The 27079-nt window shown below is 39.0% G+C and overlaps 2 protein-coding genes across 2 annotated transcripts in view; one reads left to right on the forward strand and one right to left on the reverse strand.

Moving 5' to 3' along the window:
• pacc1 (proton activated chloride channel 1) overlaps positions 1–2308 on the forward strand; it is a 51158-nt gene extending 48850 nt beyond the window's left edge. Inside the window, exon 9 of the transcript XR_011961850.1 lies at positions 653–2308. The gene's annotated coding sequence lies outside the window, so the exon portion shown is untranslated. The remainder of the gene's footprint in view (positions 1–652) is intronic.
• A 17664-nt stretch (positions 2309–19972) lies between these two features.
• The window catches only part of ppp2r5a (protein phosphatase 2, regulatory subunit B', alpha isoform), a 168880-nt gene continuing 161773 nt past the window's right edge, over positions 19973–27079 (reverse strand). The window contains exons 11-13 of the mRNA XM_072580817.1: positions 26677–26804; positions 25428–25529; positions 19973–20756 (exon numbers count right to left, since the gene is read on the reverse strand). Coding sequence (XP_072436918.1) covers positions 20609–20756; positions 25428–25529; positions 26677–26804 — 378 coding nt within the window. The 3' untranslated portion in view covers positions 19973–20608. The remainder of the gene's footprint in view (positions 20757–25427; positions 25530–26676; positions 26805–27079) is intronic.

Below are 27079 nucleotides of genomic sequence, written 5' to 3' on the forward strand. Positions count from 1 at the left end.
CAAAGTACTCCCAAGCTATTGCTACTAGGCAAGTAAGCTAATCCACCCCCCAGAAACCACCACAACCGTCTCTGAAAATATGGGACCAACTGGAAAATCACATGAGTCAAACAGTTACGCTGCTATTCATTCCTTTCCTAACTCCCAACCTACCTTCTGGAAACTAGGAGTAGAATAGAACAAGGAACTGGCACTTCCAGCTGCTGATATGAACTTACAACTCCCATCTCCCATCTCCCTGCATTTCCAGTCATGGAAGTGACTTCAAATCCTTCACTGTTTGTCTCAGTCTTGGCTCAGGAAATCTGCAGTTGTTCTGAACAAGATTCCACAAATGGCCCTGTATGGGTTGCTCATTGAAGTGAATTCTCATTGCTGCTACTTGCAGTTCAAGACCCCACAGTAAGTCAAGGGGCAAATGTAAATGTGATTACTTCCTGCCTGTGTTTGCTGCTGACCACAAAGTGCTTAAGGCAATAAGTCATGAAGTAAATGAGAAAGCACCCAGTATTTTTCAGTATTCAACATTTTCTTCTCATTTGAAATTTTGTTTTGCAAAGAATGTGATTGTGATATTGAACCTTAACTCCTTAAAATAGATTGTTGTTCTTCTGTAGTTTTTTTTATAAATATGGACCTTGAAAATCCACAGGTCTGTGACCCCAGCATACACTCTCAGAGCCTCCACCGAAGACCACATCTGATCTTCTTGGATTGGGTGAGAATTTCACATTTTAAACAATCCTTGTAGGCATGCTTAGTAACTTTTAGTTATCTCTGACACCTACTCTTGTATAAGGGTGTAAGAGTCTGAAACAATTAATACTGAGGAGTGCCTTAAACACCATCCACTATGATAATTCATTCTGACTTGGTGTAACAACAGTTTACAGCAGTCATTGTAACAGCTCTGTGACAATGTCTATCATAGCTGTGTAATGTGCAATTATTTGTTATCCTGCAAAAAAACTACATCATGTTTAACACAAGCACCTCTTCTCATTATACTAGTAAATGGTTTTGCATTTATCACACCAGACCCAATGAACTCAATGGATCCCTATCCTAACAGAGGATGGTGGCAACAGCAAGCCTACCCCAAGGTGAGTGATAGCACAGGCGACCTCATGCAGCATAAGGTTCAGCTTTAAGAATTATTCCTATAACACCTGCCAGTTTGGAAAAAAAACTTTGGAATACTAGGTGACTTCCTAAATGGATAGGAGGAGGTAGAATAAGGCCAGTGTTAAGACTAGTTACCATCTTTGCTCCATCACCCTAATGCCATACACACATATTCATTGGGACTTGATCAGTCCATTTTACAATGGAAGCAAGAAATATCTCAGTCCATTTTTCCAAGAATGCAGGGGAGAACTCAAACCAGGATCTTCAGTGGCTACACTTGTGCTGCTGGAACTGCCAGTACTCACCTTCTTTCATCGAGGCATGAAACCTCACAATCTTTAAGTAGTACTTAGATGAGCACTTGAAATGTCCTAATACTAAAGATGATAAGCCCCCAAGTTTTCTATCTATACATTTGATCCTTCCTTTTCATGATATGTGTAATGAATGCACAGAACACCATAATAATTTAAGTCTGGTAAACATTCAACAATTATTCATTCATTGAAATGAATCAAGATACAAGATCCCCTCTAAGTCAAACACTTCATGATTCAGAAATATATTGCTGTTTCCAAATCATTATTGGGTCAAAATCCTATAACTTTGCACTTAGCAGCAGGTTGTAGGAGTATCTTCAGCACATAACTGCAGCATTTCAAAAAGGTGGCCACCTTTTCAAGAGCAATTAACGATAGTCCGTGAACACTGGCATTGCCAGCAATGACCATGTCCCATGAATCAATTTTTAAAATGCAATTTTTGGTAAAAAGAATCCTGGTAAAATGCAGAAATTTGAAGAAGACAAAACTTTTTATGAAGCTAAAAATATTTCTTCCACAATGTCGAGCTAAAAAATACATCTTTAGGACTGTCTGTTATTGTGAAAAGGTTTCCTGTAGATTGCAGCTGGTTTGTCTCAGTATAATCCAAACAGAGATAGCATCAGATTTTTTGCCTCATTGGTTAACTTGTTGTGACACTGGTTGGTCTTTGTGTTGGATGTGTCCAATTCAATTCTTCCCTTTCAGATCACTGGATTAGATTCGAAATAAAGTTGATGTCTGACATTCATTATTAACTATAATATTTAATTAAACTTGTTTCTTGAAATAGATTTTTGAGTTGCAATGTTTTAAAATATTTTTGTATAATTTAAATGTAAGTTTGGAAGTTAATAAAGAAGCTGTTTCTTGCATCATGTTTATATGACACCAGTATCTTTCAAGAGTGATTGAGTTAAACTGAAGGATATCAGTACAATGATGCATCTTTTCCCTTTTAACTGTCTCAATATGATTTATTAATCCTTGATATTTGATCTTATGATTTTTCTGTTCCAGTTAGTAAAGCGAAAAGTTCAGGATCTATGTTTTTGCTGGATAGGAAATTAATGACACCTTCCATTACTGAAGGAAAAATGGTATTAGTCAAAAGCTGCTGCAAACAATGTATCAAAGTATACACAGTACAGGGAAAGGTCATAGCACATAATTTCTGATATTGTAAAGCCCAAGCAACAATGCAGTAATATGCATGGTTTTCCAGTCAGATAATGTGCACATGCACTGTGTGTCAGCTCTATAGTCCAAGGCTATTCACTACAAAGCATATGAGATATCTCAGAAGATTACTTCCATATCCAACTGGCACATTGTTGATGATTGTCACCAAGTATAATGTCTTTGTAGCTTGTTGCACTGTAAGAATTTAGGCACTCTTGGCTGATGTCAATTAATATTTTCAAAAATTTTACCATATATAGGGTGGCACGGTGGTTCAGTGGTTAACACTTCTACCTCACAGTGCCAGGGACCCAAGTTCAATTCCCGCCTCAGGTGACTGTGTGGGGAGTTTGCACATTCTCCCTGTGTCTGTGTGGGTTTCCTCCGGGTACTCTGGTCTCCTCCCACAATCTAAAGATGTCAGGTCAGGTGAATTGGCCATGCTAAATTGCCACTAGTGTTAGGTACATTAGTCAGGGGTAATAAGAGTAGGGGAAATGGGTCTGAGTGGGCTACTCTTCGGAGGGTCAGTGTGGACTTGTTGAGCAGAAGGGCCTATTTCCATGCTGTAGGAAATCTAATCAGCAGATTATAATCTCATTTGCAGGCCCAGAATCTGCAATGAATAGAAAGGGGAAAATAATCGAATAATTTTTTTCCTCTCTCGCAGCTAAAAGGTTTTTGTAGCACAGTGGCACATCCTTACCTCAGTCAAAAACTCCAGGTGTGAGTCCCACGATAAGATCTGTTGCCAAGGAATGTGCATTCATAATGTAGCTAGACAGATTGATGCATCAAGCTGCAAATCCCTCTACATGTGCTAATGGTAAGTGGCAAGATTGGAAAAGATTCCTGGTTAGCTTTTTGATGCAAGGGTAGTTGGTGCCTCTACAGTCACTATCCGTAGCTCCAGACCATAATATGCATATAAAGTGCATACTATCACAGCAACTCTGCATGATCTGTAACACGCTAACACCACAATTAATAGTTACATATGAAGTGTTCAAAAGACTTTGTCTTCAGGGATCAAACTTGACAATTTATAGGTACCAAGAGAACAAAACAGGAATCTGAGTTATTAAAAGTTTGTTTAGTGTTTTATATTAATAAATTCTTCTTACAGACAACTTGGGCATTCAACTAGTTAAATCAGAAGATAATTTATTTTAGTTTTTACAGTTTATGACTTATTAACAAAGTGATTGTCCCTTCAGGAGTATCAGACAATTCGGTTTATCCCCATTCCAAGAAACTCAACAACTTAAATTAAACCACGCTTACAGTATAAGCAAAGCATCCATAAATAGTTTCTTACTATGAAAAAGCATAGAAAGTGTAGAAATTCTAACTGGTGTGTCAGTTTTGCCCATAAATGGAATTTACAGGTCAATGACCACTATCCAAATAACATGTGCATTGCACAAGTACTAATGATCATTGCCAAGAAGGGCAAATCCATCTTCCTTTGACATTTAACTGCTTTACTGTTGTTGAATCACAACATCCTGGGGATTGCCATGGTCTCAACTTAACTGAACCAGCCATGTAAACGGCAGAGCAAGTCACATACTGCAAATTCTGTGGTACCCCACCTCTTTTCTCTTGTAGAGTTTGTCCACAACCTTCAACCATGTTCCTGTCTTATAGATTAGCAAGGATCAATAAGACCTTGATTTTGGTAGCTCTGTGCAAGAAAAAGACAATTGAAGAGAGAATAGAAAAATAAATCTGTGCCCAGTTAATGGCTGTCATGAACTGGTATCCTGAATTGGTTAGACTGTAAAATCACTACTTTTATTAAGTATTATTTCTTTTGTACTTATTATGATAAACATGATAAATTCTATAAAGCTTGCAAGAACATATCTGTATCCAGAATGGGTATTATAACTAAATCTAATAAGCTTTTGGATTGACTCTCAAATTAGTCTATAATTAGAATTGACTTAGTTCTTAGAAATTAAAGTTAGTGAACTCCAAATTCATACAGCAGGTCATATTGAATATAATGTTTAAAAATACAATACTTTAATTTCATCAGTGGAAGTAGGGAACAAGGAAAGTAATGGTAAACTTTAGCTGAGGCCTAACCAGTGAATCATAAAGCATTGTGCCCGATTGTGGATTCCACACTCTCAAAAGAATGTCAAAGCCTTGGGGAGTGCAGAAGAGATTTATCAGTATGGTGCTATTGTGGGAGTGTGAAGTTGCTATTGCAGTTGTGTGGAGAGATGACATGCTAGTAGGAATATTTTGTAGATGTTTTCAAAATTATGAAGGTTGCATGACAGTGAAATCAATTTTTACCAATCTAGACAGTCAGTAATGTCAGCATCGAAAGAAAGAAATTTATTTGCCAAAAATTCAACAAAGAAATTAAAATATTGTTTCTTTGTGCAGTAACTTGTTATAATCCAGAATGCACTACCTAAAAGGGTTGGAGAAGCAAATTCCATTGGAATTTTCAAAAAGGGATTTGGATAAATACAGGCAGTGCTGGGATTGCAAACAGATTCTGTTCTGCACTGTTTGTAGGTATGGGAAATGTTCAAATGTCAGGACATTAAAACTGTAATCACATATGAAACCACATTCATAATTACGAGCATTTACAAGTCAGATGTTTGTAATTTGGGAACCCCTGTAAGCAGGTCTTTGGGGAAGGAGCAATGAAGTGAGACTAATTGGACAGTTCTTTCCAAAGAGCTGGATGATCAAAGTATATTGAATAGTTTCATTTTGTGTGATTCTAAGTACAAGCCTACAAACTACTGTAAACCAGTTTTGGAGAAGATAAACTTTTAGGTTTCTTAACTGTCCCAGCTTATTCGACAGCAATAGAACAATTACAGTTTTTTTTAAAAAAACAAGGTAATTCACAGACGTGTAATGAGGCAAACATTCAATATCAAAACCGCATAGAGGCATTAGATAAATTGACTAAACATTGATCAAAAAGATAAGTTTTCAGGAGTGTCTTAGTGGAAAAGAGAGAAGTTAGGGAAGGAGTTCCAGTCAGACAAAAGTCTGAACATGTCGGCTATTTACAAATACCTCATTGTACATGAAAGTTAATAAATTGCACTTTTAGCATTGCATATTGATTTTTTTCTCAATTTTTGATATCTGGTAATTCATTTCATCAAAAGAAAAAGGATTTTCGAGCCTCTTGATTTTTAATAAGATTCAGTTTGTGCTTTGAAACAATCAGACATTCAAAGGTTTGGAGCTTAAATTGAAGACCAGAATTCATCTAAGAGAATATATTTGGCTAATAAATAAATATGATGCCTACTCTTGTTCAAAATGATTTTAAAATTTGCCAATTAAAAGCAGAGTTTTAAAGCTTCTGGATATGTTTCTAAATCCCCAAACTTATTATTGGTGATCAAAAGATTTGCAAACAGCTTTAGAAATCTAAATGGAATCCAGAAACAGGCAAATCAGTCAGTCTAAGCAATTAGGCAGGACACAATCAATTCATAACTCCCATGTGTTTGAAGCTGTCATGATATTTTGATAATAGTTGGAACAATGCTGTTATGGATGCTCAACAGATTATAGTGTCAGTAGATCAAAGCAGTTTGTTTTTATTCATTTCAGGGCTTTAACTATCAAAAGTGCTTTTTTTTTGTTACCCATGTTGTGTGTGTGCAGGTGTGAGAGACGGTGAAAGACAACAGGTGTGCAGATCTGTATTCAATTTCCACCAGAGGAGAAAGGAAACACCCAAGTGACCAGTGACTAGCAGTACCCTTCTCAGAGGGCATTGCTGCATGATCAAGATAGAGTTGGAGAGGGAAATAATACGCTCCACTCTCTTTGGTGCCCACCTCTCCCTGAAAATCAAAAATGCCATTATTTGCACAAAGCAAGTTAATTTTCAAAATTTCACATGATCCTGGTGAAGGGGGTGGTGCAGTGCTCATTTCCCAGTGGTCGAGTATCAGAGGCCGAGGCCAGACTCTGCCACCCAGGTCAACGTGGACTCCACATTGTGGAGGAATGCCCAGCAGTGCTGCAAGGTCAGTGACCTTCCCCACTCCACAAGGTAAGTACTACACTCCTCTCTGTGCTCTCATTCTCATCCTATTTCTATTTATGTGCCCACCTCCTGCCAAGGCTCACACCAATACACACACACTTTTGCATGCAACGTCTGCCTTCACTTACTTCCCCCTTTCCCAGCCACCCAGACTAGGAACTCTACCTGCTATCTGCACTACCTACTCATTTCCTTGGAAGACCTCATCACTTCTTAACCACCTGCGCCAGCACCAATAGCAGTGCCACTTCCTGACATTCTGCTCATTCAATCCCTCCCTTTCCCCTATTCAAGGAGAAGACAGCTAACAAGAGGGCAGATAGGGCCTGGAAGGGTGGAGGGGTGCCTGACAGCGGAATCTTCATCCTGCACAAGGAGAGAAACCATCCCTCGCAGGAGAAGACCAGAACTGCTGTGGAGTTGCCAAGTGATTCACGTCTCATCATCATTGGCAGTTCCTCACAGATAAGAGTGACTCTCTTCCACTTGCAGGGCAAGTCTGTCGGTGGCTTTACAGAACAATGTGGCTGCTGTAAACTCTTATACTCGGGGTAGAATTGGTTGTGGGAAGAGGTGGGTGGGGTGTGCTGTCTTCACCTGGCTTCCGCATTTTTCTGACAGTAAGTCTCAAGGTGCTCAATGCCTACTCGGATGCTCCTCCTTCACTTTGGGTGGTCTTGGGCCAGTGATTCCCAGATGTTGATGGTGAAAGTGTGGCATTCCTAATGAGGCCTTGAGGATATCACTGATGCAGTTCCTCTGTCCACCTGACAACCATTGTATACCATTTGTAACTACTGGCACAGACATCTTCCCTCCCTTTTGTGTTAGCGGTATCACTAGGATTGCAGGATGTTCATAAACTTTGCAGAGAAGAAACGTATTCTGTCAGAAGCCAACTACTTTAAGGCGAGTATACAGAGGCTTCAGGCTGAAGCATAGGTTTCCTGCACCCTTTACCTGCTCAGATACTGACAGTACAACGGGGATATCAGCCTTACATAGTTTTGACAGCAGAATCTAGTGAGCATGTCTGTGCTTCGGCTATGGAGCTAGTAGAGGAATAAATGACCAGGCCACTGGCATTTGGAGAGCTGTTGGAGTTAAAACATATGCTCAGCCGCAGGAAGCAGTATCAGAAATCAGGGACTTCATCCGCATGTACATAGAAGAACAGGACTGGAACTTTGATGACATGGGTGACAGTGCACTGTATTGGAAATACCATGTTTGTACATATCTGATCGTTTTTGCACTTCATCCATTTGTTCAACTCTGCGTAGCTCTGAATGTAACTGTGCCACCATGATGCCTAGCTTCATGTCCATACAAGATACACCATGCATTGAGTATTTAGAGCTTTACTGTTGCATGTGGAAGATGAACAAAGACTTATATGCACCAGGTGCCTGCACTGACTTCCACGACAAGAATTCTCAATGGTTAGTTTGTTCACATATTTGGTAAGAGAAAGCTGAATATTAATGAGGTGATTTGGGACATTAATAAAGTTTTGAACAACCTATAATCTCCAAGCAAGTTGATCAGGACATTGAGACTTCTTGCATAATTCTATCACATCCCAATAAGATTCTGTTCACACCAATTACTGAAAATAATGCTGGTCTTATTGTAGAGAAAATGTTATCTCATGTCACGTAATAAGAATCTGATACATAAAAATTATCAAGGATCAGAACCAATATGAGGGAGAATTTAATATCATTCAACGAATCCCACATCTGAAAATTATGCCACTAAGGGGCAGCATAAAAGCCTTCATAGAATACAGACGTGATTATACAAGGAAAGAAAGTAACATTGCTGAAGATGTGCTGACTGCATTCAAGTATGATATAAAGGCTACAGCTATTTTAATTTGGAAATATAAATTGGAAAAAAACATTCTCTGCAACAAAGCAGTGAAACTTATCAGTTGTGCTTTTTGTTTTGTAACTCAAAGGAGATCTGTTACATAAAGACATCTAATTTTTGAAGAAAGCAAATTCCAACACTTTTGCACTGCCACCAGTTACTTTGAAAGCAAAATAACTTGTGCCAGTACAAGAGTGTTTGGATTAGTTAAAGTACAGTTTATCACATAACTGAGAAACAAGTAGATCTCAGATCTCCAAAAAGCCTTTAAAGTAAGCCAGATCTTTCTTTGAAAATGAAGTAACATTGAAAGATCGTACAAAAAAAAATGAGAATTTTGAAGTTAAACCCAAGACCTCAGTATTCTGAAGGAGGATCACTGGACTCAATGTTAACTCTGTTTAATCTCCACAGATTTTGCCAGATCTGCAGAGTTTCTCCAGTAATTTCTGTTTTTGTATACTTCAACTGACTGGCTACCAAATTAAGGATTGCCACGATCCAAAATGTGATTTCAGGAAAACACTGGGAAGACAGTTCAGTGGTCTTTGGCTACAAGGTTTGCGAAGGTGATTTGTGCTGATCAAGACGCTGCTACTCATTCTCCAGATATTTTCATTCGTTAGCAGTTTATTTCCCTGTGCCTCCTGCCATCTTCAGGTTTGAGATGATTTTACTGCAGAACAAAAAGACAGATCCTGCTTTGCTGAGATCTGATTACATCTGCCAAAACATTCACAGGCTCCAAACTGTTCAACTACCTGGGAACATTTCAACTAGATGGCAGGCAGAAAGCCTTTTGTCAGTAAGTGGTTACCAGTTCAGGGACCAATCACCAACTTGTTGCTAGCCAAAACTCTATTTGGACACACCCCTTAGCTCCAGCTTGCTTGTAAACTCGACTTCCACTACTGCTTGAACAAGCAGCCATGTAAACAAAACTTGCAATGAGTGTCAGGTTTCTTGCTTTTTAAAAAGTAAAGCAATCCTTCAACAATTCAGGTTTTGAATTTTTTTTTCATTTCAGCCCATTTCAAAGAAATACAGAAAAAAAGAGAAACACTATATTCTCTGTACCATTGTGTAAAGACTGTGACAGCATAAAATAAAGAGTATTATTCTGAAACGTGTTGGGGAGCAGAGAGATCTGTGTGTATATGTGCATAAACTATTATTGCTGGCAGGACAGGTTTAAAAAGTATGCAATATTCCAGGCTTCATGAATAGGGGCATAAAATACAAGAGCAAGGAAGCTATGCTGAACCTTTATAGGACACTGATTAGACCTTACCTGGAGTATGTGTAGAGTTTTGGGCACTGAACTTTGGGAAGCTTGTGAACATATTGGAGAGAGTACAGAAGAGGTTTATGATAATATTTCCAGGTACAAGAAACTTCAGTTAGGAGAAAAGATATTAAATTAAAAAAATCAAATTCTTTCCCTTGCAAAGAAGGTTGAGAGAAGAACTAATAGAAGTTTTTAAAATCACAAATAGTATTATCAGATATGAAAAAAGCTCCGGTTTGCAATATGATTGAAAACCAGAAGGCACAGTTCTAAAATGTTTTGCAAAAGTGGTAAATGTGAAATGAGAATTTTTTTTCCCCCCCACACAGCCAGTAGTTGAGAAGTGGAAGGCATAACCTGGAAGTGAGGTGGAGGCAGGTTCATTTGAGACACTATTGCTATTCAAATAACCAATCAGGGTTATGTGAAAAGGCAGGAGTTTAGGCACCAAATCAAAATGCTCAGAAAGCTGACACAGGAACGATTTAAGTGGCCTTTTCTTGCACTGTAACATTTCTGTGAATCAGTGGTCAGATTGCATAAAGAGGGTGAAGAGGAATAGTATGCAAGATAGTCACAGTGAAAATGATTTTATGATTGTAAATAGTCACTTGGTACTGTGGAAATCAGCAGCAAGTCTCTTTCTTTGGCAATATTCATGCAATTAAAAAACACAAATAAGCTGTTCATCTCATTGAAAGCAAACAAAAGATGTCCCAAACGGAAGTTGTACCTACTAATGATATTTGTTATACAAAAAAAATGCACAGATTGGATTGGTGTAGCTTAAGGTTTAATTTGATTACTGCTAGATTCACACATCATCTGAACTGCTCTGTGTAAATGTAATGCTACACAGTATATTGTTCTTCAGGAATAAAAACACAGAAGAAGAAATACCGCTGGGTTGTTCAGAGTTTCAGACAACCTAGAAAAAAAAGGGACATACTATTCAAAGCACCTTAGCCTGAACAGAACTTTCCTGGGGGTGGGAAACAAACTTGAGAGGCCTGCATTGGAATGGGAAAGGCTAGTAGAATTGGTTGCCTTTATGAAGAGGAGGCAAAATAATCAGCAAATTACTTGATGAAATCTAGTGTGTGAGAATTACTGTCTTTTTTTGTAAAAAGTTCTGGGGCTTTAAATGATGATTATAGTAGAGGATGAAATAAACTTGTTTTACAAGAAATGGCAGAGTGATTTATTAAGAAAGGGATAAGTTTTGAAAGTGTATGAAAAGCGTACTAACAAATACAGAGCAAGAGAATGTTGATTTACCTTTGCCAAGGCAGAAGAGATTGATTTTAATTGAATGTACAATTAATGAAATAAAATGCTTAAAATTATAGTAACAGCAGGAAACAGCAACAATACAGGTGTGTATTCTAACCAAAGATATGGTCAAGGAGTCCTGAATAGCAAGATTGTATGGTTTTTGTAGTGAAACTGCTTACCTGGACAATGTGGACAAAACTTCAAATCATACCAGGTAAAAACAAATGCAGTTGGGCAGTGGAAAGAGATAGTGCTGGAAATAGGTTTGGCTTCTTTACAAGTAGTAGAGAAACTATGGACTGTTCTGGTGAAGAACAAAGTGAAGGTGTTGGTGGACAAAGTCAAAAGTCACATGACACCAGGTTGTAGTCCACTGGTTATATTTGAAATCACAAGCTTCACTTGAAGGAGCAGCATTCCAAAAGATTGATTTCAAATAAACCTGTAGGACCATAATCTGGTGCCGTGTGACCTCTGACCTAAGAATGGTAGTGTGGAGTGACTGCACTCTCACAATTAAAGGGAAACAATGGAAGGATTCAAAATCATGAAGGATTTAAAATCATATCACAGATTTAGATGAATGGGGCCTGAACAAATCGTGGATTAGGAGGAAACTCATTCAGTGGAACAAGAAAAAAGGTCTACTAGAAACTGTAGATTTTAAGGTGAACGAAGAAATAGGTTAAGGACTTTAGGAAGGCATTGCGGTAAGGAAGGAGTTGAGATAAGATCAGATGAGATATCTTAAATCAGGATATGATAGTTTAATATTCCATAATATTACTGTGATCCATGGGCAGATAGGAATAGGACTCAAACAGTACTTCAGCTCAGCCAAGCAGAGACTTTCCTGCCATGACAAGAGCATCACTGTCATGAGCAATTCAACCCATGGTAAGAAATTGGAAGTGAGAAGTGTTCTGAAAAAGACAGAGGTTAGTGAATGTGGGAAGAAGACAAAGTACTAATGAACTTCAATAAAAACGTAGTAAAAGTAAAGCAAGCCGGAGGATACAGTTCCAAAGAATTAAGAAAGCTGGAGAAAGTTAGGGTGAGACTTGATAAAGATTTCCCATCCTGTGAAAGCAAATGAAAAGCTCTAACGTTCTTGCGGAGGACAAAATGATCCAGTTCAGAAGAGAATTGTGAAAATAGGAAAAAAATTAGAAGGAGACAGAACAAAGAAAAGGAATATGGATTAGGGGAATAGTTGATTTCCAATAATTTGCGTTTCTTGTAAACAGTGAAGGAAAAAAACCTTTTTTGTTCAAACGACAGGTCCAACAAAATATAACTGGAAACTGATAAACAGGACAGCTATGATATAGATTTGGCTTATATTGCTGAAGACAGTTCATGTAAACATGCTGCATGAAGTGGGGGAGATTGCACAAAACACAATGATATTTGCAGGATTAATCTGTGAAAAGAAAGGCATGATCTCAATTAGAATCCTTGCACAACAAATCAGCAGTAGAAGCAATGTTGAGGAAAGAGAGGTAATTGTTAAAATAAGCCTTGGCAAATAATCTGAGAAAAGAAATTCATGACCAGATGAAAGACAGTAAATAGGGGACAGGCTAGAAAATTATGGTAAATAACAGGATTTAAATTCTAATTTTATTAGAAAAAGACAATTACTTAAACACTGCACCCAAGAAACAAAATGGATATCTGAAATTAAAAGAAAACACTGAAAAATCATAAGTGTACTTTCTCATCCACCAAAAGAACTGGCAGATTAGATCAGCCATCAGAAGTGGAACAAAAAATATAACCAAATCTGTTGGCAACTTTGATGAAAGAAAACAGATTCTCCAAACACATATTAAGTCAATAGTTCAAATAACATGTAACCTACTTAACAGAAAAGCAGGAAACAGGTGTTTTAAAAGATCTCAGCAAGGCGGTAACATTCATCAATCGTCAGTAATCAAATAAAGACAAATAACTATAATTTTTAAGGTCAAACACAGACTTCACAAACAGTGCAAATAACAAGATTTATTTTCAGATTCCTAACATTACCAAAGCAGATTATGTTAACTGTGTAAAAAGTGTTTTATCACTGTATTACGTTGTAAAGTGCAATTAAATTCATTGGAAATTAGATTTACTGACTAGCATATTAATACTTGCAGTAATCTATTTAAAGCAACATTAGTCAGAAAAGCTGGGATGAAACACTGCAATAATTCTTCAAGTCAATCACAAACAATCAGCTTCCTCCTTGTTTAGTGTCTTTACCATGTACCATTCTACCAGCATGCAAAAGCAGTTATGAATAGTATGCTTACATTTATTCATCTCACTTGATGGGCAAATTATTACAGGAAATTGGCAAATGTTTGGCACTTTCCTCTCAATTATTATTTAAAATTTATCAAATAAATAATCACATGGATATAATTACTTGTTCTAACAAGCCCCTAGCATAGTACGATTATAAAAGTTCTTTTTGAATTTATCAACTTACATTGGTGGAAATAAGTTGAAGGTAGTATATCCATTTGAGCTCGAGGGTTGTAAATCAAATAATCAGATGAAAATGATGAATTTGGCCTTCTGACAGCATGTAATTACTATATTTTAAAAGGTTCTGTAATTTTCTAAGTTGTCAAACAAATACAATAATTTATTGTGAATGCGACATCAACACCAGGATAGTTATAGTCAGTGCACATCCTTCCTGTCCCCACCCTGTCCCATTCCTGTTGCTCCGTTATCTCTCATTTCCCCATCAAACTGCTTTTTCCCTTTATCTTTTTGCTGTTTGAATAAAAATCCCTACTTATTTTTTGCAGTAATTAAAAGTCAGAAAATAATTTCAAGATTGCTGCTGTGAAGATATGGTTCCACAATAACACTCTGATTTGATCTTATTGATACATTACAAATAACTAACATTTCCTGTGGGAGGTGGTAAGGCTGCATGGATAAAGAAATCTTTACCCAGTGAGACAAGGAAACAAAAAACTATTAGCACGACTACTTTGTAGTGTGTAGAATCAAAACTACAACTTTTTGCCGCGGAATGATGCATGTTTAACTTTTACACAACACCAAGTTATTGTCCAACAGGTTTATTTGGAGGCACTAACTTTTGAAGCGCTGCTCCTTCATCAGGTGGTTCTGAAGCAGGATCCTAATCTTTAGCAAAAGATTATAGTGTCGTGCAGCTGAAATTATATATTGAACAAATGTAGATTTAAGTCTTTCATCTTTTAGAATGGATTTGCTATGTAAATCACAGAACTTCTTTTAAGTCACATTCTCAAGATAACTTCAGATTTTATAACAAAAGGTTCCATCTCAGCTCAGACAATGTATTAAAGGTATGAAGTTAAAGTGTGTTTGTATCCCAATCTTGAGTCAGACTGGTTCTATCTCTTAAGTGAAATTTACAAGATATGGATCGAATGCCTGTAGGCTATGCATTTTTTGAGTAAAATAGAATATATTTGCAGAATTATATTTGCATATACAAATTCACCCCACAAACGTGTGCACGCGTGGAGAAAGAGACAAAGTGAGTGTGTGCATAAGTGCATGTGAGAGTGTGTGTGCCAGCTTGGTAAAGTATATGCGTGACAATGATGGGGTATAAACCTGTGAGACGGTGCATGCATAGGTGAGAGTGTAGGGGGGTGTAATGTGTGTGCAATGAGAGAGGGCCTACATGAGTGTGACAATATGTAACAGTGTGTGTACGTGTTTGTGTGTGTGAGAGAGAGTGTGTGTGTGAGAGAGAGAGAGAGAGTGTGTGTGAGAGAGAGAGAGAGTGTGTGTGTGAGAGAGAGAGAGTGTGTGTGTGAGAGAGAGAGAGAGAGTGTGTGAGAGAGAGAGAGTGTGTGTGTGAGAGAGAGAGAGTGTGTGTGTGAGAGAGAGAGAGTGTGTGAGAGAGTGAGAGAGAGAGAGAGAGAGTGTGAGTGTGTATAGTGCAGTGGGGTCACCTGAAGTGTGACATGAACCCAAGGTCGTGGCGCAGTTAATCGGCTCCAGGAAAGTACTGGACAACAAAGGGTTCCCTGTTGGTTGCATCCAGTGTCTGTCTCCTGAGGAGGTCATTATGGTTTCTTGCTGTGGCATGTCAGAACTGGCAACTGATGAGTTGAGTATTGTACCCTGTTGTTATGAGGGCATCCTTCACCAACTTCAGGTGTCCGTTGCATTCGTCCTCATCTGAGCAGATCCTGTGTATGCATCGGGCTTGTCTGTTGGGGTTGGCTGTTTAAATATGTTTAGGGTGGAGTGTAGCATCATGAGGTTATCCGTGCGTTTGCGGTAGAGTGAGGTACTGGATTAGTGGTGCTGGAAGAGCACAGCAGTTCAGGCAGCATCCAACGAGCAGCGAAATCAACGTTTCGGGCAACGTTTCCTTCATCAGGAATAAAGGCAGTGAGCCTGAAGCATGGAGAGATAAGCTAGGGGAGGGTGGGGGTGGGGAGAGAGTAGCATAGAGTACAATGGGTGAGTGGGGGAGGAGATGAAGGTGATAGGTCAAGGAGGAGAGGGTAGAGTGGATAGGTGGAAAAGAAGATCGGCAGGTCGGACAAGTCAAGGAGACAGTAACTGAGCTGGAAGTTTGAAACTAGGATGAGGTGGGGGAAGGGGAAATGAGGAAGCTGTTGAAGTCCACATTGATGCCCTGGGGTTGAAGTGTTCTGAGGCGGAAGATGAAGCGTTCTTCCTCCAGGCATCTGGTGGTGAGGGAGCGGCGGTGAAGGAGGCCCAGGACCTCCATGTCCTCGGCAGAGTGGGAGGGGGAGTTGAAATGTTGGGCCACGGGGCGGTTTGGTTGATTGGTGCGGGTGTCTCGGAGATGTTCCCTAAAGTGCTCTGCTAGGAGGCGCCCAGTCTCCCCGATGTAGAGGAGACCACATCGGGAGCAACGGATACAATAAATGATATTGGTGGATGTGCAGGTGAAACTTTGATGGATGTGGAAGGCTCCTTTAGGGCCTTGGATAGAGGTGAGGGAGGAGGTGTGGGCACAGGTTTTACAGTTCCTGCGGTGGCAGGGGAAAGTGCCAGAATGGGAGGGTGGGTCGAAGGGGGGTGTGGACCTGACCAGGTAGACACGGAGGGAACGGTCTTTGCGGAAGGCGGAAAGGGGTGGGGAGGGAAATATATCCCTGGTGGTGGGGTCTTTTTGGAGGTGGCGGAAATGTCGGTGGATGATTTGGTTGATGCGAAGGTTTGTAGGGTGGAAGGTGAGCACCAGGGGCGTTCTGTCCTTGTTACATGGCCTCCTTCTTTAGAGACCGCAATTTCCCTTCCCACATGGTTAAAGATGCTCTCCAACGCATCTCGTCCACATCCCGCACCGCCGCCCTCAGACCCCACCCCTCCAACCGTAACACGGACAGAACGCCCCTGGTGCTCACCTTCCACCCTACAAACCTTCGCATCAACCAAATCATCCACCGACATTTCCGCCACCTCCAAAAAGACCCCACCACCAGGGATATATTTCCCTCCCCACCCCTTTCCGCCTTCCGCAAAGACCGTTCCCTCCGTGACTACCTGGTCAGGTCCACACCCCCCTACGACCCACCCTCCCATTCTGGCACTTTCCCCTGCCACCGCAGGAACTGTAAAACCTGTGCCCACACCTCCTCCCTCACCTCTATCCAAGGCCCTAAAGGAGCCTTCCACATCCATCAAAGTTTCACCTGCACATCCACCAATATCATTTATTGTATCCGTTGCTCCCCGATGTGGTCTTCTCTACATCGGGGAGACTGGGCGCCTCCTAGCAGAGCACTTTAGGGAACATCTCCGAGACACCCGCACCAATCAACCAAACCGCCCCGTGGCCCAACATTTCAACACCCCCTCCCACTCTGCCGAGGACATGGAGGTCCTGGGCCTCCTTCACCGCCGCTCCCTCACCAACCAGAAGCCTGGAGGAAGAACGCCTCATCTTCCGCCTCGGAACACTTCAACCCCAGGGCATCAATGTGGACTTCAACAGCTTCCTCATTTCCCCTTCCCCCACCTCATCCTAGTTTCAAACATCCAGCTCAGTTACTGTCTCCTTGACTTGTCCGACCTGCCGATCTTCTTTTCCACCTATCCACTCCACCCTCTCCTCCTTGACCTATCACCTTCATCTCCTCCCCCACTCACCCATTGTACTCTATGCTACTCTCTCCCCACCCCCACCCTCCTCTAGCTTATCTCTCCATGCTTCAGGCTCACTGCCTTTATTCCTGATGAAGGGCTTTTGCCCGAAACGTTGATTTCGCTGCTCCTTGGATGCTGCCTGAACTGCTGTGCTTTTCCAGCACCACTAATCCAGTATTTGATTTTCAGCATCTGCAGTCATTGTTTTTACCTTGAGGTACTGAGGTGCCCATCCTTGATGGATGATGCATGTGTCCAAGAATGAGACAGATACTAAAGAGTAGTCCATGATAAGTCTGATGGTGGGATGAAACTCATTAATATCACTGTTTAGTTGTTTCAGTGACACCTTGCCATGGGTCCAGGAGGAAAATGTCAAAATATCTGGTGTATAGTGTTGGTTGGAGGTCCTGTGCAGAAAAGAAGTCTTGTTCGAACCTGTGCATGAACATATTGACATAGTGGAGTGCAAATTTGGCCACCATGGCTGTTCTGTGTGTCTAGATGAAGAACTGGTTGTTGGATAGGATGAAGTGGATGAGTTGTTGGATGGCGCTTGGAGATAGGCAGTTGTTGGGATTGAATAGAGGCTGTTGCCATGATGCTGTCATCGTGGAGGATGCTGGTGTGGAGTGCTGAAACGTCCATTATGACGAAGAATGTTCCCGGTTCGACTGGTCGGTGGATGTTGAGTTTCTTCAAGAAATTGGTAGTGTCGCGATAGTGGGGGTTCCATGTACAATGGGTTTCAAGATGCCTTTGACATAGCCAGAGAGGTTCTCACACAGGGTCCCGATGCCTGGTATGATGGGACATCCTGGCGTATTGGCTTTGTGTATCCTCAGATGCCATTAGCAGTCCCCTACCCGAGAAGTACGTGGGATGAGAGTGCGCAGAGAACTCTGAAGGACTGGATCAAATGTTTTGATCAATGTGTTTTGTTCATGGGTGTGTTTTTTGGTTGGTAGTTGCCTGTAGTGTTCCTGGTTGTTCAGTTGTCGGTACACCTCCTTGCAGTAAACTGTTCTATTCTAAATGACAATGGCTCCTCCTTTATCTGCTGGTTTAATGCCAAAGTTGCGATTGGTTTTGATAGCATGGATGACATTGTGTTGTGATCAGGTGATGTTTACTTTACCTTGTGGGTGCGGCTGATGAATCTTGCATTTACACATTTCCCGACTCTTTGAGCACACATGTCAAGTCCAGGGTAGTGGCCCTTTGGTGGGGTCCAAATCGACGACTCCTTTTGGTTGCACCTCTACAGATCTCTGTGATGACTATTCTAGTTCGTCGGTTGGCTCATTGGGCTCACTGCTGTCATCTTGAAACAGACATACTCACTCTGTCTCTCTCCTGCATGCACACACAAATATAATTTTATGGGGTGAATTTATACTTGCAGAATTATTTCTACATATACATTCTATTTTGCTCAAAAAATGCACAACAAATAGGCAGTCAATCCATATAATATCTTGTAAACTCCACTTCAGAAATAGAACCAGTCTGACTCAAGATTGGGATACAGACAGACTTTAACCTCATACCTTTAATACATTGCGAACTGAGATGGCACCTTTTGTTATAAAACCTGAAGTTATCTTTAGAATGTGACTTAAAAGTTCTGGGATTTACATACTAAAGAACTGAAAATAGCAAACCCATTCGAAAAGATGAACGACTTAATAGCAATCTATATATGTTCGATATATCATTTCAGCTGCATGAAACTGTAAACATTTGCTATAAATTCTGTCATATAATCCTGCTTCAGAACCACCTGATGAAGGAGCAGCGCTTTGAGAGCTAGTGCCGCCAAACAAACCTGTTGGGACTATCACCTGGTGTTGAGATTTTTTAACTTTGCCCACCCCAGTCCAACACCAGCTCCTCCAAATCATATTTAACTTTTAATATACTGTGCTCCCTACTCCTGATACATAATATATGTTAGTACTAGTTAGAGATCTATGGAAAAAGTGCAAACAGATGCAAATGCAACTCAACTTTGACTTGCTCTTTAAAAAAAAAGTACTTGTATTGTAACTTCAGAAAAGCACCCTGTTCTATGCTACCCAAGACAGCTACATCTGAAGAAGAATCCCTAATTATGTACAGGTCATTCTGCTATTGTGTGTTTCATAACGTGCATTCACTGTAACGCGATTAATGAATTTCTGAAATACGGTCTTTTAAAATACATGTTGGCTGTAACGCGATTACATCACCAACACTTTAAGTACTGTTTCTAAAGTGCAATTTTTCTGTATTGCAGGGTTGCACAAAAACACAACTATCACTTCATGGAAAAACTACCTGCATAATAAAAACATGTTGGAGAAAACTCAGCAGTCTGACAGTATCTGTGGAGAGAGAGAGAGACAGAGTTAATGTTTTGAGTCTGAAATGACTGCTTCAGAACTTTATGGCATGCAGTTTGTAGCCAAATAGGAACTGGGTAAAGAATGCCCAATCTAATTTCATAGAGGAGCACTGCAGTCAGCAGACAGTTTCTCACATCTCACCCAGGGCATATGAATGAATAGACACTGATGATCTACAATGTAATCCTATTTCTCTACTTAAGAAATGAAAGTCTAGGACTGGATATCTGAACTTTTACACTTTAGTACAACTATGAGAGATTCATATGGCTCAATCAGAAACTGTGTAAAACTTTTCATTAAAATATAATAGCTAATAATGGTGAGATCCAAATACAAATATTATGTAGACTTTATTGAATGTTGCTCAAAACCTCAAATAAGTTGTCTTATTACAAAAGAGCTTCATACTCCCATAGGTTTACAGAATGGAATGGTTCTCTGGCACAGCATCAGAAAGACTAGTTGAAGAGAAAAAACATACAATATTTTATCCTTGAATTTTTAATGTTTGCTGTGTATGCATAACTCACTCCCTTTCTTGTTACTTGAGGTCTGTAGCATTGTGAGAAGCACATATAAAATAGGAAAAATCTATATTTAAATAGCTGACTAATTTTCAATGTGCAGCACAATCAAAAATTTTTTTCAAGTCATAATTTCACCACTCAATTATTTTCACTCTGGTCACAAATGATAAATTCATTTATTCTCTGAATTCTAAAAAGTGACGTAATAAATTCATGATCAGACAAAGTTACAAATATCATGTGGTCACACAGTAATGTTCAAAGTTCATGTTCTTTCCTTTTGACATAATTTACAGCTCATCAAAAAAAGTTGGTCTTTTTTGGAAGTATACTGCTGAAGGTTTTCCTGGTGTATGCATTTTCCCCCACACATACTCCAAAATATGTATGAAATGCTCTATCATCACAGCCTGTAACTGTACACCAACTGTTGATTCCGGTTATTTGGCACTTGATTTACTGCTTTGAGCATTTTCCACATTGTGGGTATTGATCTGCAAGCTGCCAGAAAGCGCCTGGCTTCTCTGGAGCTGCAACTCTTCAAGATTCTTCCAAAGCTCTTCACGCTCCTGTTCTTTTTTCTTTTCGCTGCAAGACGAAACAGTAATTTACTACTGATTAGAACAATACAGGACCAGTATTATACAGTGGTTACTAAAGGAGTGTTAAATATTAAAAACTGAACTTTCTGAATTAATCTTTAATTGCAGCAATTGGACAGTAACATATTTATGGAGTTATTAAATTTATTTTTCATAAATAATCACCATTGGCTCAATAGCCATAAAAAAGTCCTCGATTTTTAAAAATAGTCAAAAGTAAAATTGTCATAAGTTTTGTTACACAAATATTTGTCAGCTCCAAAAATGGATCATTTTAAAACCTTTGCTCTAAATCAGCTCATGTCAATTTACAAGTCAGTGTACAACAAATTTTGCAACTTGCCACTTACATGATTAAAGGAACTGTGGTTAACTTGCAGTGCATTTGTATAATGCTAGAAAAGCAGATTCAAATATTTATTGGTGCTATGCTAATGTGGAACACTGAAATGTTGGGGGATACTATGCATAACCGCATATAAAAGGGGCAACTTTTTCACGCAGAGGGTAGTAAGTGTATGGAATGCACTGCTAGAGGAAATGTTTGGAGGGATATGGGCCAAATGCTGGCAAATGGGGCTAGATTAATTTAGGATATCTGGTCGGCATGGATAAGTTGGACCAAACAGTCTGTTTCCATGCTGTACATCTCGCAGACTCTTTAATCAGGATTTTTAGTTTAGCTTTCAATAGCTGTTAAGGTTGTGAAAGCTGCTACATTTCTCTCTCTTTGCTACAGCTATAAGTTTGGGTTCTCTTGCTGCTAGAATTACATGCAAGATAGTCTATTTTACTGAATTTGCCTTTGCCAAGGATGTGCTTATTGGATGTTAATATTTTGAGCAGTTAATGAGTAGTTTATTATTTTGTTAAGTATTCAATAGTTAAGCCAATTATTTTTGTTTTTATTTTGTTTAGCCCTGACAGAACAAAAAGAAAAGGAAAGGATAGCCCTTGAAGATGAAAGGGAGAGAAAAAAAAAGAGAAAAAAGGGAGAGAAAGAACTTTTGGAACTGAAAACTCGAAGTTAATTTCAAATGGCACAGGTTAGGAGTAGTGATGAGCACAGTGATGGTGAGCAATTCCATCGTAGTGAAAGGCCTGGTGGGAATCTGATTTAATATGTCCAAGTGTTGCCTCAGTTCGATGAGAAAGAATGCAGAAGCCTTTCTCATTTCATTTGAGAAAGTGGCTAAACACGTAAAATGGCCAGTGACTATGTGGGTATTGTTGATCCAAACAAAGATAGTAGGTCGCACTAGTGAGGTATTTGCATCACTAACTGGGAGTATGAGGAGGTGAAAAACACCATCTTGAGTACATACAAGTTAATACTAGAAGCCTACAGATATTTTAGGAATCTAAGGAGTGAACCTGGTCAAACATACATGGAGTTTGAAAGGATCAAACAAAGTAACTTCGATAGGTGGATAAGGACATTGAAGATATATCAAACATACAATGCTCTTAGAGAGATGATTATTTTGGAGGAGTACAAAAATTCACTTCTTGAAGGAGGGAGAAATTGTGCAAGAACACAGAGTTAAGACTGCAAGATTAGCAGTGCAATCGGCAGATAATTATCAGTTGGCTCATAAATCAAAGTTTGGCTTCTGATCAGTGAGGGATAGAAAGAGGAATAGAGAAATCTTCAGGTAGAATGGAAAAGGAGATCTCATTGAAGATGGTAAAGACAGTTTGTCACAGGGTAAAAAGGGGGAAAGAGAAGTAAAAAAGTTCAGTGTTTTCACTGCAATGAAGTAGGCCATATGAAGTTGTGTGTTGGGGGTTTAGAAAAAGCACTGGGAAGAAGCATGTGGGAAAACAGGATAAGCCAGTGAATTTTCAAGTAGTAAAGGAAAAGTATGATGGAAGCTAAAAAGCTGAAAAGAATGTACAACCTGATCAGGAGTTGGTTGAGAAGCAATTGCCAGATCTCTTTAAGGAATTTAGTTCCATGGGAAATGTTTACTCATGTGTACTCTGAGAAGTAGGTAAAGAAATTAAAATTTTAAAGAGATACAAGAGCAAGTCAATCTTTGATGGTGAGAGTTTAGGAGATTCCTAATACAGAAGGCATATTGCCAGAAAAGGCAGCGTGGAATTCATGATGGGAAGATCAACGGTCCATAAAGTGAGGTTGGAGAGTCCAGTGAATAGTGGTGAAGTTGTGGTAGGAGTAATAGAGAAATTCTCGGTTCTAGAAATACAGTTTATCTTTAATAATGATCTAGCTGGATCACAGGTGGGAATGATGCCTCCTGTAGTTGAAAAGCCTGTGGAAAATCAAGCAACTAGATGTTACAGGAAGTATATCTTGGGTGTTTTCCTGACTGCATGGTAGTAAGGCCACAAAGTCACAGATTGAAGCAGGAAATTAAGGAGTAAAGATAAGGAAGTTGAAACTATGTTTGATCAAATGGTTGAGAAAAAAGAACAGGTGGAGGACAAAATAGATATTTTAAGTTCAGAAAAATTAGCTGAATTATAACAGAAAGATGAAAAATGAAAACAGTTTATCGAAAAGAATACACAGAAGAAAAATCTCTGTATACCCCAGAAAGTTACGATCTTAAACATGAAGTCTGAGGAAATTTGGTATGAAAAATGTGCCAGCCACATTTCAAAGACTAACCAGTAAGGTCATTTTGGAATTACCCAATTGTGTGGTATACATCAACGATCTGGTGATTTTTAGTCACACATGAAAGGAACATTTGGAGCATCTACCCGAATTGTTCAATCGACTTCAGCAGGTAGGCTTGGTGATAAACCTGGCCAAAAGTGAGCGTGCAAAAGTCCAATCTTGTTCCTGGGCCATGTCAGTGGATATGGACAAATGATCCCATGGGATGTCAAAACTAAGGTTACTGGGGAGTTTCCTACACCATCAATAAAGAGGGAAGTGCCACGATTCCTGGGACTGCATAGCTTTTAATCGGAAATTCATATTGAATTTTTGCAGTGTGGTTGCTCCACTGACTGACTTGTTGAAGTAGTGCTGAACATTTCAGTGGATTGAGGAATGGCAGAAGACACTTGGCAGCCTGTAAACTGTGTAACCCACTGTCTCTGTGTTAGCCACATCTAACTGCACAAAGCCATTCAAGATGGCTACTGATGAGAGTGATGTGGGTGTCGATGCTGTACTCTTGGAAGATGAGAACGAGAAGATAAAAAGCTCTATTGGGTATTTTTCCAGAAAATTGATTAATTATCAGCAGAAATATTCCACAATGGAGAAGGAGACCTTATATGGGCCAAGAGCTGGCAAACGGGACAAAATTAATTAGAATATCTGGTCGGCATGGACGGGTTGGATTGAGAGGTCTGTTTCTGTGCTGTACATCTCCATGACTCGATGGTGTTGGTTTTGCAACATTTATATTGCCAGTAATGTATCTGAAATAACTGATTATACTGAACATAACCCTTAAAAATTTTGAAATATTTAAGGATAAAAATACCAGACTGTTTAGATGGAGCTTATTATTGCAGCTGTTCAATTTGAAAATTATACGTGTGACAGAATGAGGAAACGTAATGGCCTACACCTGAAGCTACTTTGAAGGAAGATGGAGGCATTTGATGGCAGGAAAAAAAAGACTGAAATGGAATACAGTAGTGAATGTTTGCATTCTTTGAGTCAATGTAGTGTAAATGTATTGCATTAACAGCATAAATTAAAGGTTTTTAAAAATGAAGCTATCTTTATGTGTTGATTTTCTTTAATGGGGGGGGGGGGGGAAGAGGGGAGATGTGATGCTACTGTGGGTTTGAGGAGGTGCATTTTGTCCTGTTGTTTTTATTGTGAAGTTGAGACAGAGCACCGGGCAGTCTGCTTCAAGTCAATAAAGTGAACAGCTTGCGAGGCTTTGGGTTTTTTAAAAATGCTAGAATAGAAGCATTCTGAATGGGTGGGATCAAGCTCCCACAGAACCAGGATTTTTAGTTTAACTTTTACTAGTTGTTGGGGTTGTGAAAGTTGCTACATATCTCTCATTGCTACAGCTGGAAGCTTAGGTTCTGTTCCTGCTGCTAGACTTGCATGCGAGACCATCTGTTTTACTGACGTTGCTTTTGCCAAGGATGTGCTTATGAGTTGTTACAATATTAAAACAGTTAATTAGTAGTTTATTATTTTGTGTATTATTTCGATAGAGTTATAGTTCAACCAATTATTTTATTTTGTCTGTATTTTAACTACAGTGTATGAACAAAGTGTGTTCTACTTCAAGCCTGGAAGTCTGACCAATCGAATTGATTCTGGAACACAACGCCTGGCACTTGCCCTTAAAGTACAAAAACGTTAGGGTCTAGGCTATCGCCCTGACCCCAATGTTTGAGGAGGTTAGTGTGGTCCATAACAGCATGCATATTGCAAGAAGATAAATGTACTTCCACAAGATACACAGAGCAAGGTTCTGCTGCCCACTACACTATTGAAACAGGATGAAAAGAGACAAGGTTCACTGCTCTTTGTCAATCACAAAGATGAAAAACTGAGTAGGTAATGCTAATGAGTTACAGCTGGCTATACCTACAAACAATAAAACTGTTAGTTTCTCCACATTTCAATCTGTATTTTTTTATAAGCAACTTATTAAATACTTGAAAGAGGAAAATATAAAACAAAAATTGAAAGATTATTGCGTACCGTTGTCTTTCTGCTTTGTAAGATGCTGTAAGTTCATCAAACAGTGACCCATTCATCTCCATTAATGTTTTTAGTACGTTATAAACAAGTGCTACAATGGTTCTGGAAAACAAGTTTGCATTCACTTAAATGTACAGCAAGATTACAATTGCAGAAGTATTTACAAAATCATGAAATGTGAAACAGATAATGTAAGCAAACTGAAAACATCTGTGATGTAATAGTACAATTGAAAATGAAAATCAATAATTGACCCAAAACACAAAACTGTAGAAGAATTCAAACTAGCAAAGGAGAAATTAGCAATGATAGCAAGAAAACTTTCTTTACAAAAATGCTTAACATACATACTGGCATTCCAGACAGAGCACCATGAAATTAGTAAACAGTTGGAGCTGTGATGGTCTGATTGGATACTTCATAACAGATAACAGATAACTTGGCCAGAATGGCATCCTCTACCCAGAGATATTAAACAAAAGTATTAACTTAAAAGATTCTATTCGGTTGGATAGAATATTTGACATGAATAAGGATGTCAAAATCAAAAGGCAGGTGTAGGAGCAAGGAGTGAGTTGAATTTTTTACTGTATTTATTTTCACAAAGAATAGTATCCCTCAAACAGATTAGAACATATGTAGTATACAAAAGGGAGATATCCTGAAGCACCTCACTGTCAATTAATTATTTTTGAAGTCTAGTCATGTTATACTGCAGGAACTGAAACATATCAGTCAACTTGTGTACAAGTGACCACAAACAGCAAGGTGATAATGACCAGCGAATCAGTTTTTCTGTGATGTTGATGGTGGCATAAATAATGGCCAAGACACTGGGCATATCTTCCCTGCTTTTTAAAATAATGTCATCAATCTTTTGCATTTAGCTGAAAAATGGGATCCTTTAACTGTTCAACCAAAATTCAGCAACTTCTGACAGTACAGCAGTCTCTCAGTACTACACTGGAAAGCCAACTCCGATTTTCATGCAAAACTAACAATTGAGACTGTTTTAATCAGATATTCAGAACAGGTAACAATAATATAATGCAACCTCAAAAACATAAGGATGAAAAATTGTCATCTTGTAACTATTACCTGTAAGACCAATATTGAAACACTGATGTGAAAACACTGCAGGAGAGTACACAAAAACATTAGCCTGAATCGTCTGACAAAGTGAGCACTGAATATCTGAAGTGCTAGGTTTGTTCAACTGTAAATAAAGCTTAAATTATTAAAAACTTACGGGTTCCAGTGTTCCTTGGAGATTCTGTATAAACTACCAAACATAATTGGTAGAATTTTCTCAGAATTATCTTCTATTAGACTAAGTATGTACTCATTATTCCAGAAATACAAAGCTCTTTCTGCGACCTATGGAGAAAAATAATATTTGAAAATGCTCACTTTAAAATAAATATTCAAGATTGTTTACTGTATGTGCAAGCATTGATTTCCTGAACAAATGTTTTCATCATGCCTTAAAGGACCCCATGATCAGATGCACGAAAAAGGATGGAAAAGGAGAAGTACATCATTAAAATGTCTCCTTCATTTTGGATTTGAAACTGCAACAAGTACAAGGAGAATAATCACTTTTATTTTATCTTCCTGCCCAATATAAATTTAACTAATTTTCAGAATCATCA

Source organism: Chiloscyllium punctatum, chromosome 11, assembly GCF_047496795.1.
Source record: "Chiloscyllium punctatum isolate Juve2018m chromosome 11, sChiPun1.3, whole genome shotgun sequence".
Lineage (NCBI taxonomy): Eukaryota > Metazoa > Chordata > Chondrichthyes > Orectolobiformes > Hemiscylliidae > Chiloscyllium > Chiloscyllium punctatum.